The following is a 12,211-nucleotide window of genomic DNA, read 5'->3' on the forward strand; positions in this document are numbered from 1 at the left end:
GAACGTGAGCGCTGAGCAGCTCTCCGCCTATTGGAGCATTCGCCCCCGGCGCCACAAGGGAGCAAGTTAGTGTGCGCGCCGGCCCGGCGGGGGGAGGAGGGGAATCTCCCGCCATTTTTCAATAATTTCCTCCGGTGCCGCTAGAGAAGGAGTCGTGACTGTCGCCCGCGGGGACCCGCAGCGGAGGTTGGCCGGAGGGGGGCTTGGAGGCGCAGCCGCGGTGTGCGTGGGAGCTCCGTGCCCCGGCGTTCCGCTCCATGGCTCCCGCGCGGCCGCGCCAGCACTGAGGGAGCCCGGAGTTCGCGCCGCCCTCTCACCCCTCCCCTCCCCCACCGCCCCCGGGAGCCAGGCGCTCGCTCCGGGCCGCGGGGCCTAGTGCTGGGCCGCGGGGCCGGCCGCGGGCCGCGCGATCCCGCAGCCGCCGCTGCCGCCGCCGCCGCTGCCGCCGCCATGGCGCCGCTCCTGGGCCGCAAGCCCTTCCCGCTGGTGAAGCCGCTTCCCGGCGAGGAGCCGCTCTTCACCATCCCGCACACTCAGGAGGCCTTCCGCACCCGGGAGTATCCTTTTCCAGCCGACGGCGCGTGGGCCGCCCGGGGGGCAGCTGTCAGCGCGCCCGGCCGCCGGCGGGCCTGGATGCCGAGCCCGGGGCGGGGGTGGGGGGGCGAGCGCTCGGGCCGTGCCGGGGCCGCGCGCCCCCTCCAGCCTCGTCCCTCCCCCGCCGCGCACTTTGTCCGCGGGCCTCGCTGGCCGAGGAGCGCGCCGCCCCCTCCTCAAGTTGGCTGCGGGGGGCCCCCGGATGCCGGGGTGGGGGTGGGGGTGGGGGGCGGAGGGGAGCAGGGTTTCTCTGGCTGGTTTTGCTTTTCGATGGAAATGAAAGTTTTTGAAATCGCAGCCGCGCGGCCTCGTGATCCGCGTGTGAGTCGCGTCTCGCCCGGATGGTTCTGCTCCGGAATGGACCCCAGGCCGGGGGGCGAAGTGACAGGACCCGGAGGCCCGCGAGCCCGCAGGGCCTGGAGGGAGGCGAGGACGCAAAGAGGCTCCCTGGGAGGAGCCCTGACTTCCTTGGGCACACGCGGGTTTGCAATCGGGAAGGGTTAGGCGGGAGGTTGGTGTTTTATAATAAATTTTTTTTTTTTTTATAGTGCCGAGAGGTACCTAGAAGTCTCAGTGTTGTGTGGTGGGAACCTGCGAGGCTGATGTTTTTAAATAGGGAGCGTCCTCCCTTCTAGTTCTCTGAGATTTCTTGTGCAAGTGTCATCCTGAAGTTTAAAAGTTGTACGACTTTGATTTACTTTTTTTTTTAATGGCTCGCCGGATGAATGATTTCTGAGCTTTAGGGTTTGAAGTCGACTTGTGCGTGCCGCTTGCTTGGGAGCTGAGGGAACCTCACGCGTGGAGGCTGATGGGTTGCTTTGTCGGTCCTTTCCCTCCTGGAACGACTTGGTTTCTTAGTGGTTCCTGCGTGCTTGCTTCGGCACGGGAGGGAGTGTTCCCGTGAGCCCTTCCTCTCCTCGGGCCTCTCCTTCCTGGAGTATCCCATAGGCTGAGAGTGTGGGGTGTTTGTGCGCAGAGACTTGGGGAAGGAATTCGTGCTCGGGAAGAGGTGCGCCTCTGGCCTGGTGCAGCTGCTGGGGCCTCCGGCCGTGTGCCTCTGTGCGGGAGGAGAGGCGGGAGTAGGATCCAGTGCTGTTCCTGGCCGATCCCTGCCTGAGTCCCCGAGAGGAGCGCGGGCTGCCGCTGGGGCACTTTCAGCTCATTTCAGCGCTGGTCCGCTTTGTGGCCGTCTGTGGTTGAAAATGAGAGCGTTTAATTGGGGGTGGGGGGCGCGCTGCCTCTTTTTCTTGTTCTGTTAGGCATTTCCGAATGCTTCAGAGAGGTCTTGTAGCTCTGCTAACTACAGCTTTCTTCCCAGAGTAGCCTCCTTTTGTTGTTGTTGAAATAAAATTCCCAGAACAGTGGAGTGAAAAAACTTGGGGGAGTCTGAGTGCATTTTCAGATGTCATTTATTTTTTTGAGTTGTTGGTGGTCTCACCCAGTGACGTACTCAGATGTTAATTTTTCAGCTTTGGTTCTAGTGGAGTATAAGGAGCATGCCGTAGGGAAGAGACAAGTTCTAAGTCTCTTAACAGGTCAAAAATGGCCAGAGGTAGCTGAGTGGGTACTGGCAACACAGGCTTTTTCTGATCATTTAATGACATCTTCATGAGTAGGAAGACTTTCTCTTAATGATCACAGTTGAAAACCAGAAACACTTTAAGTGATATGTACGTAATAAATGTTCTTTATTTTCCTTTTCCCACACCAGTATTTAAAATCTTTGTAACAAAGGAGTTCTTACATAGTGTTATGTATTGGGGGGAGATTGCGCCCTTGGGAGTTTGTACAAGGGGAAGCACTTTGAGGATGGGTTTTAAGCAATTGCACTGTATGGTTGGCATATTTCTTTATTAGGCTATTAGTGGTTTCATAGAGGAAAACAAATATGTGGCTGGGTTAATAGCTGCTTTTGAAGTATTACTCTCAGTTCTCATTTGTATTTATTTATTTATTTTTGACAGGCAGAGTGGACAGTGAGAGAGAGAGACAGAGAAAGGTCTTCCTTTTTGCCGTTGGTTCACCCTCCAATGGCTGCCGCGGCCGGCGCTCTACGGCCGGTGCATCGCGCTGATCCGAAGGCAGGAGCCAGGTGCTTCTCCTGATCTCCCATGGGGTGCAGGGCCCAAGGACTTGGGCCATCCTCCACTGCACTCCCTGGCCACAGCAGAGAGCTGGCCTGGAAGAGGGGCAACCGGGACAGAATCCGGCGCCCTGACCGGGACTAGAACCCGCTGTGCCGGCACCGCAAGGCGGAGGATTAGCCTAGTGAGCCGCAGCGCCGGCCTCATTTGTATTCATAAGTATGTTTTTCATAGAATTTGATACTTTAATTTTCTCTGAATACCTTTTGATTGCATGTGTACTCTGTGGCAAATTTGTGTGCTATTTTATTGAATTAAACTTGTGTGTTCTTAGGTTCTTGCAGGTATAGCCCATCTTCACTAAGCCTACAGGGCAGTTGTGAATGATGCACACACTGAATGCCTGAGTTAGGTGTAGGTTGTACTGTACACCGGAGCTTTGAATTTGCAGCGTGTTACTTCCTAGGCTTGTTCCATAGGCAAGACACTAGACCTTACTTGGAAAACATTAACAAATTTTGAGAGAGAGATCAGTATTGATATCTTCCATCCACTGGTTTACTCCCCAAATGGCTGCAACAGCCTGGAGCTCCATCCGTGTCTTCCATGTAGGTGGCAGGGACCCAGCAGGGAGCTGGATCCAAAACAGAGCAGCTGGGACTCAAACCGGTGCTTCTGTATGGGTTGCCGGCATTGCAGTTGACAGCTTAGCTCACTGGGCCACAGTGCCGACCAGACAAAATTCTTGATGTGATATTTGCCGATAACAGGAAACGCTGACTATATTTACATCACGCTGGGTTTTAAGCAGCCTCTGAAGCTATAAGGGCGTTGCTGCGTGTTAATAGTTGTGTTGTGTTGCTTCTGCTGTCCTAGCGTCTAAAGCTTAGAAACAAGTAGCTCATGACCTTTGTAGTCTAATCCTGTGAGAAATTTTCAGTGGTGTGATGATGTGCTGTCCTTTGTAGTTCTGGCCCTAGACACGAATGGCAAGAGGATTTGAAGAGCTGAATAGCTGTAGATGTGGTTGCAAGGCAGGATTTTATTGGACCATTTATTACTGAGCTCTTCTGTTTATAATTTCTTTTCTAGAGGTTTATTAATTTGTTTGAAAAAGTTAGAGAGAGAGGGCTGGGTATCCCACATGGGTGGCAGGAGCCGAAACATTTGGGCCATCTTCTGCTTTTCCCTGGGCCATTAGCAGGCGGCTGGGTCGGAAGTGGAGCAGCAGGGTTGTGAACCAGTTCCCATATAGGATGCAGCAGCCTTTCTTGCTATGCCACAATACTGGTCCCAATTTAATTTCTCTAAAGTAATAAGTCATACAAGATTAGATTTATTTCTGACTTGATGACGGATTCTGGTCCAAAGAGAGAAAAAGCAGATCTTCAGTTGACTATATCATCTTTTCACTTAAGAGTCTTAGGGTTACAGTTACACTTTTTTTTTAAAGGTTTATTTATTTATTGGAAAGTCAAGAGTTACACAGAGAGGAGAGGCAGGGAGAAGTTCACTCCCCAATTGGCTGCAATGGCCAGAGCTATGCCAATCCGGAGCTAGGAGCTTCTTCCGGGTTTCCCATGCGGGTGCAGGGGCCCAAGCAGAGAGCTGGATTCGAAGTGGAGCAGCCAGGTCTCGAACCCGCGCCCACATGGGATGTCGGTGCTGCAGGCAGCAGCTTTACCCACTGTGCTACAGCGCAGGCCCCACAGTTACACCTTTTTAACCTCTATATTCTTCTGGGCCACGTGCTTTCAGGCTATCAAGTGCTTTATTGGAAGAACAAATCCCTAAGAGGCTAAAGGGAACAAAGCAGCAGCATGTTATGGTAAGGAGGTAGCTCTTGAACTCATGAAAAAGTAGATGCATAATACGATAGTCTAGGATTTGAAAATATCTTATCATTTATAGCTTACACAACCTTTGGAGAATTGCTTTGACATTTTGCCTGCAATTATATGTGCAGCAGTTGCTGGAACATAAAAACCTCAATTGGCATTTGCTCTGAGTGGTTATTTGAGAGTGAGCGACTTATTTTGGTAACCTAAAATCTGAAACAGGATTTAGAGGTAGCTGATTCAGTATTCTTTTTTTTTTAATTTTATTTTTATTTATTATTATTATTATTTTTTTGACAGGCAGAGTGGACAGTGAGAGAGAGAGACAGAGAGAAAGGTCTTCCTTTGCCGTTGGTTCACCCTCCAATGGCCGCCTCAGCCGGCGCGCTACGGCCGGCGCACCACGCTGATCTGATGGCAGGAGCCAGGTACTTCTCCTGGTCTCCCATGGGGTGCAGGGCCCAAGCACTTGGGCCATCCTCCACTGGACTCCTGGGCCACAGCAGAGAGCTGGCCTGGAAGAGGGGCAACTGGGACAGAATGCGGCACCCCAACCGGGAGTAGAACCCGGTGTGCCGGCGCCGCAAGGTGGAGGATTAGCCTAGTGAGCCGCAGCGCCGGCCTCAGTATTCTTCCAATGGACTTTTTTTCCCCTCATTAATTTTCATTGACTTCACTTTTTCTTAACTTAACAGAACAGAGTCACATAAACTTAAAAGTATCTATTGTTAGGGGTTATTTTAGGAATTTGTTTTAGACTTGTGGAATTAATCTGACTAGTCAATTTAAAAATTAGAGTTAATGTTGTCAGGGGGCATTTATTCTTTTATAGGTATAGGTCTACAGTGCTGTCCAATAAAAATGTAAACCACATAGAATTTTAAATTTTCGAGTAGCCACATTGGTAAAGAAAAGCCAGTGGTTAAGATGCACTGGGAGGGGTGGCGGCACCGTGGCTGAGTGGGCTAAGCTCTGCCTGAAGCGCCAGCATCCCATATGGGCTGGTGTGAATCCCTGCTGCTCCACTTATGATCCAGCTCCCTGCTGATGGCCTGGGAAAGGCACAAGATGATGGCCCAAGTCCTTGGGGCTCTACACCCATGTGAGAGATCCAGAAGAAGCTCCTGCCTCCTGGTATCAGATCAGCCTAGCTCTGGCCAATGAGGACATTTGGGGAGTGAACCAGTGGATGGAAGACCTTTCTCTCTTCCTCTCTGTGTCTATAATTCTGCCTCTCCAATAAATAAATAAAAATGCTGCTGGGATGTCCCTATCTCATATTGAAACTTGGATTCTAGTTCCAGCTCTGCTTGAGTCCAGCTCCCTGCTAATGTGCGCTCTGGGAGGCAGCCTGGGATGGCTCAGGTACCTGGGTCCCTGCCATCCATGTGAAAGGCCTGGATTGAGTTCCTGACTCTTGGCTTTCCCCTGTTCCAGCCCTGCCTGTTGTGGGCATTTGAGGAGTGAACAGTGGATGAAATGTCTCTACCTCTGTCTCTGTTGATCTCTTTCATAAAATTAAAAAAAAAATTTTTTTAATTAAAATTAAAAGGTGAAAAAAGAAAACACACATTTTCTTATTTTATGACTCAGGCTGAAGGAGCAGTCCATATGTGTGACAATTTTTTTTTTTTTCAGTCAGGGTTGGGCTAGGTTGACACCAGGAGCTTCATCCAGATCTGCCACATGGGTGCAGGAGTCCAAGGTCTTAGGCCATCCTTCGCTGCTTTCTCAGGTGCATTAGCAGGGAGCTGGATCAGAAGTGGAGCAGCTGGGACTTGAACCAGAGCCCATATGGAATGCTGGCATTGCAGGCTGTGGCTTAACCCACTACACCATAATGCAGGCCCCATGTGACATACTTTTTTAGTAGCAAACACAGTGACTTTTTTAAAAAGTTTTTTTTTTTAATTTATTTAAAAGAGTTACAGAGAGAGGGAGAGACAGTGAGGTCTTGCATCCACTAGTTCACTCCCCAGATGGCTGCAGTAGGTGGAGCTGAGTGTATCCGGAGCCAGGAGCCAGGAGCTTCTGGGTCTCCCACAAGGACTTGGGCCATCCTCCACTGCTTTCCCAGGCGCATTAGCAGGGAACTAGATTGGAAGTGGAGCAGCTCGGACTCCAGCTGGCACCCATATTGGATGCTGGTGCTGCAGGCTGGGGCTTTAACCTGCTACAGCACAGCGCAAACACAGTGGCTTTTAAAAGCCTCTTGGGTGGTAGTACTTAGTGGGTAAAGCTGCCCCCTGCAGTGCCGGCATTCCCATACGGGCACCGGTTCGGGTCCTGGCCAGTCCACTTCTGATCCAGCTCTCTGCTACGGCCTTGGAAAGCAGTGGAAGATGGCCCAGGTCCTTGGGACCCTGCATCCATGTGGGAGACCTAGAAAAAAACTCCTGGCCCCTGGCTTCGAAGCAGCCCAGCTCCTGTGGTTATGGCCATTTGGGGAATGAACCAGCAGATGGAAGACCTCTCTCTCTCTCTCTCTGCCTCTGCCTCTGCCTTTCAAATAAATAAACCTTAAAGAAGAAGTGCCTCTTGGAAGTAGAGAACACATCTGTTTGTATCTAATGGTCAAAGCAAGTCACATGACCAATGCGTGGGGTGGGAGTGTGCATTCCTCTTCCCAGGAGGCATTGCATGTGAAACCCTCTGTAGCAAGGAGGTAAACAGTTGGAAGCATCAACATGTAATCAACCCTATTTGAAGGTTCAGGGACTTTTTGCTAGGGAAGGTTACTTTTGAGATCTAAAGGAAGATTAGAATTTAGTTAATAAAGAATAGAGGGCTTGTCTTGGTAGACAAGGTGTGATGACTGTGAATGTGAATTTGAAGGTTCTTGATTTTAAAAGATTGAAAGTAGCTTCGTATACCTGCAGTGAAGAAGCGAGAATGGGGCTGGGATTGCTTCGTGGTGAGAGACACGAAGGCATCCGTCTGCAGGTCCCTGTGACATAGGCAGAGTGGTTTTGACTGGGCCTTATGTTTAGTGGGGGCTGTTGATAAATTTGAATAGGCTTTTAGGTTAGGAGAAATAACTGGGGCTGCAGTGTTGAGTGGGTCTCAAACCTTGAGACCAGCAGTCACTAAGACAAGTGATGTGTCCGTTGAAATAATATGACAGTGAATGGTGGTCCGAATAAATATTAAGCCTTTGAGCAGAAGAGATGTGTAATAGGTACATTTTGGGGATGATGAGGAAGATTTGACAGGATTTGGTGGTTGAGTGGAGAAGAGAGGTAGGGTGAAGGATTGGGTCGTGATGTCATTTTTTGAAATAATCATGGAAGAGGAGCAAGTATTTTGTTTTATGAGTAGAGGAGGGGAAGTAAAATGTTCAGTTTGGACATTCTTTTTAAAAATTTTTTCTTATTAAGAGAGAAAAAATGACAGATGCAGAGAGAGCTCGCCTCCACTAATTCATTCCCCCAGTGCCTCTGCCATGGTTGGGTCAAAGCTAGAGGCCTGGAACTCAATCCAGGTCTCTTGTATGGGTGGCAGGACCCATACTGGAGTCTTCATCAGCCACTTCCATTGTTTGCTTTAGCACAAAGCCCGAGTGGGACTCCAATGTAGGTACTCTGATATACGGGATGTGGACAGCTTTAACTGCTGGGCTGAGAGCCTGCCCCTAACGATTGTTGTCCCTGTGCGTATAAAAATAGGTCCATGTTGCCATTGAATATATGGATAGAGTTCATAGGTAGACTGAGCTGCTGATAGAAGTTATTAGTATATAGATAGTGATTGAAGTTAATGGGAATGGAAGGAAATGACTCAGCAGAATAGATTTTTTTTAAGGTTTTTTTATTTATTTGAAAGGTGGAGTTACAGAGAGGGAAAGGCAGAGGCAAAGAGAGAAAGGTCTTCCATCTGATGCTGGTTCACTCTCCAAAAGCTGCAACAGCCAGGGCTGGGCCAGGTGGAAGCCGGGAGCCAGGGGCTTCATCCAGGTCTCCCACATGGTTGCCGGGGCCTAAGCAAATTGGGCTTTCTTCTGCTGCTTTCCCAGACACATTAGCAGGAAGCTGGATCAGAAGTGAAACAGCCGAGACTGTAACTGATACCTATATGGGATGCTGGCGCTGCAGACAGCGGCTTAACCCACTGCTTGGGTTCCTGAAACTATGTAGGTTACCTGGAAGAGACTCCTGACTTTGGTCTGGCGGTTGGCAGCCTTTGTGGCCATTTGGGGAGTGCCCCAGCAGATAGAAGATTAATTCTCTCTCCCTCTCTTCCCCTCTTCCCCTCTCCCTCTCCTTCTAACTCTGCCTTCCTAATAATATAAGTAAATCTTAAAAAAAAAAAGTCATAACCAATAAATAGATTTTTTTTTTTTTACAGGCAGAGTGGACAGTGAGAGAGAGAGACAGAAAGGTCTTCCTTCGCCTTTGGTTCACCCTCCAATGGCCGCTGTGGCCGGTGCAGTGCGCTGATCCGAAGCCAGGAGCCAGGTGCTTCTCCTGGTCTCCCATGGGGTGCAGGGCCCAAGCACTTGGGCCATCCTCCACTGCACTCCTGGGCCACAGCAGAGAGCTGGACTGGAAGAGGAGCAGCCGGGACAGAATCCGGTGCCCCGACCGGGACTAGAACCTGGTGTGCTGGTCCCGCAGGTGGAGGATTAGCCTATTGAGCCGCGGCGCCGGCCTGTTTGGTATTTTTATATGTATATTTAAGATTTACTTATTTGAAAGTCAGTGACAGAGGGAGAAATAGAAATATTTTTTAAATGTATTTTAATTAAAAAAAAAAAAAAACATTTATTTATTTGAAAGGCAGAGGCTGAGAGAGGGAGAGAGGTCTTCCATCCGCTGATTCACTCCCCAAATGGCCACGGCTGCCGAAGCTGAGCTGATCCAAAGCCAGGGGCTTCTTCTGGGTTTCCCATGTGGGTGCAGGGGCCCAAGGACTTGGGCCATCCTCCAGTGCTTTCCCAGGCCATAGTAGAGAGCTGGACTGGAAGTAGAGCAGCCATATGGAACTCTCACCCATATGGGATGCTGGCACTGCAGGTGGCGGCTTTACCAGCCCTGCCACAAGTCCAGCACTAGGAGCACTTTAAATACATTTGTTTCAGCCACTATAAAACGTGTCACTTGGAAAGTAGAGGGATTGACAGCTTACTCTCTAGTTGTAGTGTCAGTTTATCTTCTTGCACAGTATCTGTTGCTGTGCATGAAAGTAAATTGCCATTTGAATTTGAATGTGGCTGGCTGGTGGTGAATTCTAGTTGAGAAGGAGTAAAACTCCTTAAATGGCCGATGTGAAGCCAGGAGCCAGGAGCTTCTGGGTCTCCCACGTGGGTACAGGGGACCAAGGACTTGGGCCATCCTCTGCTGCTTTCCTAGGTGAATCATCAGGCAGCTGGATCAGAAGTGGAGCAGTTGAAACTCAAACCTGCGCCCATGTGGGATGCTGGCGCTGTAGGCTGGGGCTTTAACCTGCTGCACCACAGTGCTGGCCCCAGGACTTTATGTTTTTAATCCCCAGAAGCAACCAGTGTTTGCAGGGTAGACTGGAAAGCTGTCAGTGATCATTAGCATATGCATAGGGTTATTGCAGACTGTCCTGGAGACTGGCCATCCCATCTTACTTTGCACTGATTCTAAAACTTGTGACCTTTGGAGTTGTGTAACAATTCCACTTACCTTAAATTTTTATTTTTTATGATTTGTGTTATAGTTTGCCTTTATTTTTTCCTACATTGTTTTAGTACTTTTTTTTTCTTGTGAAATGAAACTTTGGTGAATTGAAGGCATCACATTTGTACTAAAATGCTAGTGTTTTATTTGTAAAGTGTGACAACATTATTCTCCCCTCCTTTAGTCTTAAGTGTCTTGCCTTGCTTTTGCTGCTTGAAAACCCTGGTTCCATTTTTATCTTTTCATGCTGCACATTCTAAAAGGATAGTGCACATTTTTTTTCTATGTTTAAGTATTTTATGGCAGTGGGTTGGTTGTCCCTCTTTGAATGTTATTTTCCTGAGCCACTGTGAACAGAGAATACGAAGCCCGCCTGGAGAGGTACAGTGAGCGCATCTGGACCTGTAAGAGTACTGGAAGCAGTCAGTTAACACACAAGGAGGCCTGGGAAGAAGAACAGGAAGTCGCTGAACTGTAAGTAACAGAAGCCTTGTGTTCTGACTCCTTTTCATTAGAAGGAGGGGAATGTTAACCCTAAGTAGATTTGTGTTTAAATTTATGGGACACGGGGCTGGCGCTGTGGTGCGGCAGGTTAAAGCCCTAGCCTGAAGCGCCAGCATCCCATATGGGCGCTGGTTCTAGTCCCGGCCGCTCCTCTTCCGATCCAGCTCTCTGCTATTGCCTGGGAAAGCAGTAGAAGACGACCCAAATCTTTGGGCCCCTGCAGCCACGTGGGAGACCCGGAAGAAGCTTCTGGCTCCTGGCTTCGGATCGGCGCAGCTCCAGCCATTGCAGCCATCTGGGGAGTGAACCAGCAGATGGAAGACCTCTCTCTCTGTCTCTACCTCTATCTCTCTGTAACTTTGTCTTTCAAATAGTAATATATACTTTAGTGTTGTCTTGATGCTTTTGCCTACTGCAATTTTGCTAGTAGCAAAGTGTTTTTAATACTTATTTTTTAAAAAAAGATTTATTTATAATTTGAAAGGCAGAGATACAGAGAGAGAAGGAAAGAGATCTTGCATCTGCTGGTTCACTCCTCAAATGGGCACAATGGCCAGAGCTGGGTCAGGCCGAAACCAGGAGCTTCTTTTGGGTCTCCCCCGTGGGTGCAGGGGCCCAAGCATTTATCCAGCTTCTGCTGCTTTCCCTGGTGCATTAATAGGGAGCTGGATTGGAAGTGGAGCAGCCGGGACTCACATGGAACTGGTGCCCATGTGGGGTGCTGGCACTGCAGGTGGAGTCTTAACCTCCTGTGCCACAGCGCAGGCCCCTTTAACGTGCATCTAGTTGTATTTACCAAGCCTCTGAGTGTTCTTGCTCCAAATGTTTACCTTCTAAATACTCTGGACATGGGATTCCAAGCAGAGGAAGCTGATAGCACTGGAGTGGTGGGGGGACAGCACACTAGCAGAAGGTCATTTGACATTTCAGATGTTTGGAGGAGCTTGTCAAAACTGAAAAACAGTTTGAGAACTGTTTACATGGAGACACTAAAGGGGTGCCTTAAAAAATCCTGGTGGGGCAGGCATTTGGCCAGTTGGGAAGCCCACATCCTACATCAGAGTGCCTGGGTTTGAGTCCCAGCTCCACTGCAGTTCCGGCTTCTTGCTAATGTGCACCCTGGGAGGCAGCAGTTGGTGAGTCCAGTGCTTGGATGTCTGTCATCTCTGTGGGAGATCTGAACTGAGTTCTGGGCTCCTGGCTTAGGTCTACTTCAGCCCCCCAGCTGTGGGGGGGGGGGGGATTTGAGGAGTGAACCAGTGGGTGGGAGTTAGTATGTTCTCCTCCCCCCAAATAAATTATAAAAAAGTGTCAAAAAATACTTAAAATTTTTTATATGTGTTCAAAATACTCCATTGTCTGGATATTCTCTCCAAGAAAACTCTCAGGGGTAGACATTTGGCCCAGCAGTTAAGACACCTTGCCCTGTATTGGAGTCTCTGGCTTCAGCTCGTCCTGACACTCGCTTCCTGCTGATGTAGACCCTGGAGAGGCAGCAGATCATGGCTCTTGTGAGTGGGTTCCTGCCACCCACATGGCAGACCTGGGT

At 49.5% G+C, this 12,211-nt stretch overlaps 1 protein-coding gene across 1 annotated transcript in view; it reads left to right on the top strand.

Annotated features, from left to right (window-relative positions):
• Positions 1 to 80: 80 nt before the first annotated feature.
• The window catches only part of BAZ1B (bromodomain adjacent to zinc finger domain 1B), a 73,091-nt gene continuing 60,960 nt past the window's right edge, over positions 81 to 12,211 (top strand). Inside the window, exons 1-2 of the mRNA XM_051835449.3 lie at positions 81 to 557; positions 10,516 to 10,632. Coding sequence (XP_051691409.3) covers positions 451 to 557; positions 10,516 to 10,632 — 224 coding nt within the window. The 5' untranslated portion in view covers positions 81 to 450. The remainder of the gene's footprint in view (positions 558 to 10,515; positions 10,633 to 12,211) is intronic.

Source organism: Oryctolagus cuniculus, chromosome 19 (assembly GCF_051225735.1).
Source record: "Oryctolagus cuniculus isolate XC-2025 breed Fujian yellow rabbit chromosome 19, ASM5122573v1, whole genome shotgun sequence".
Classification (NCBI taxonomy): domain Eukaryota; kingdom Metazoa; phylum Chordata; class Mammalia; order Lagomorpha; family Leporidae; genus Oryctolagus; species Oryctolagus cuniculus.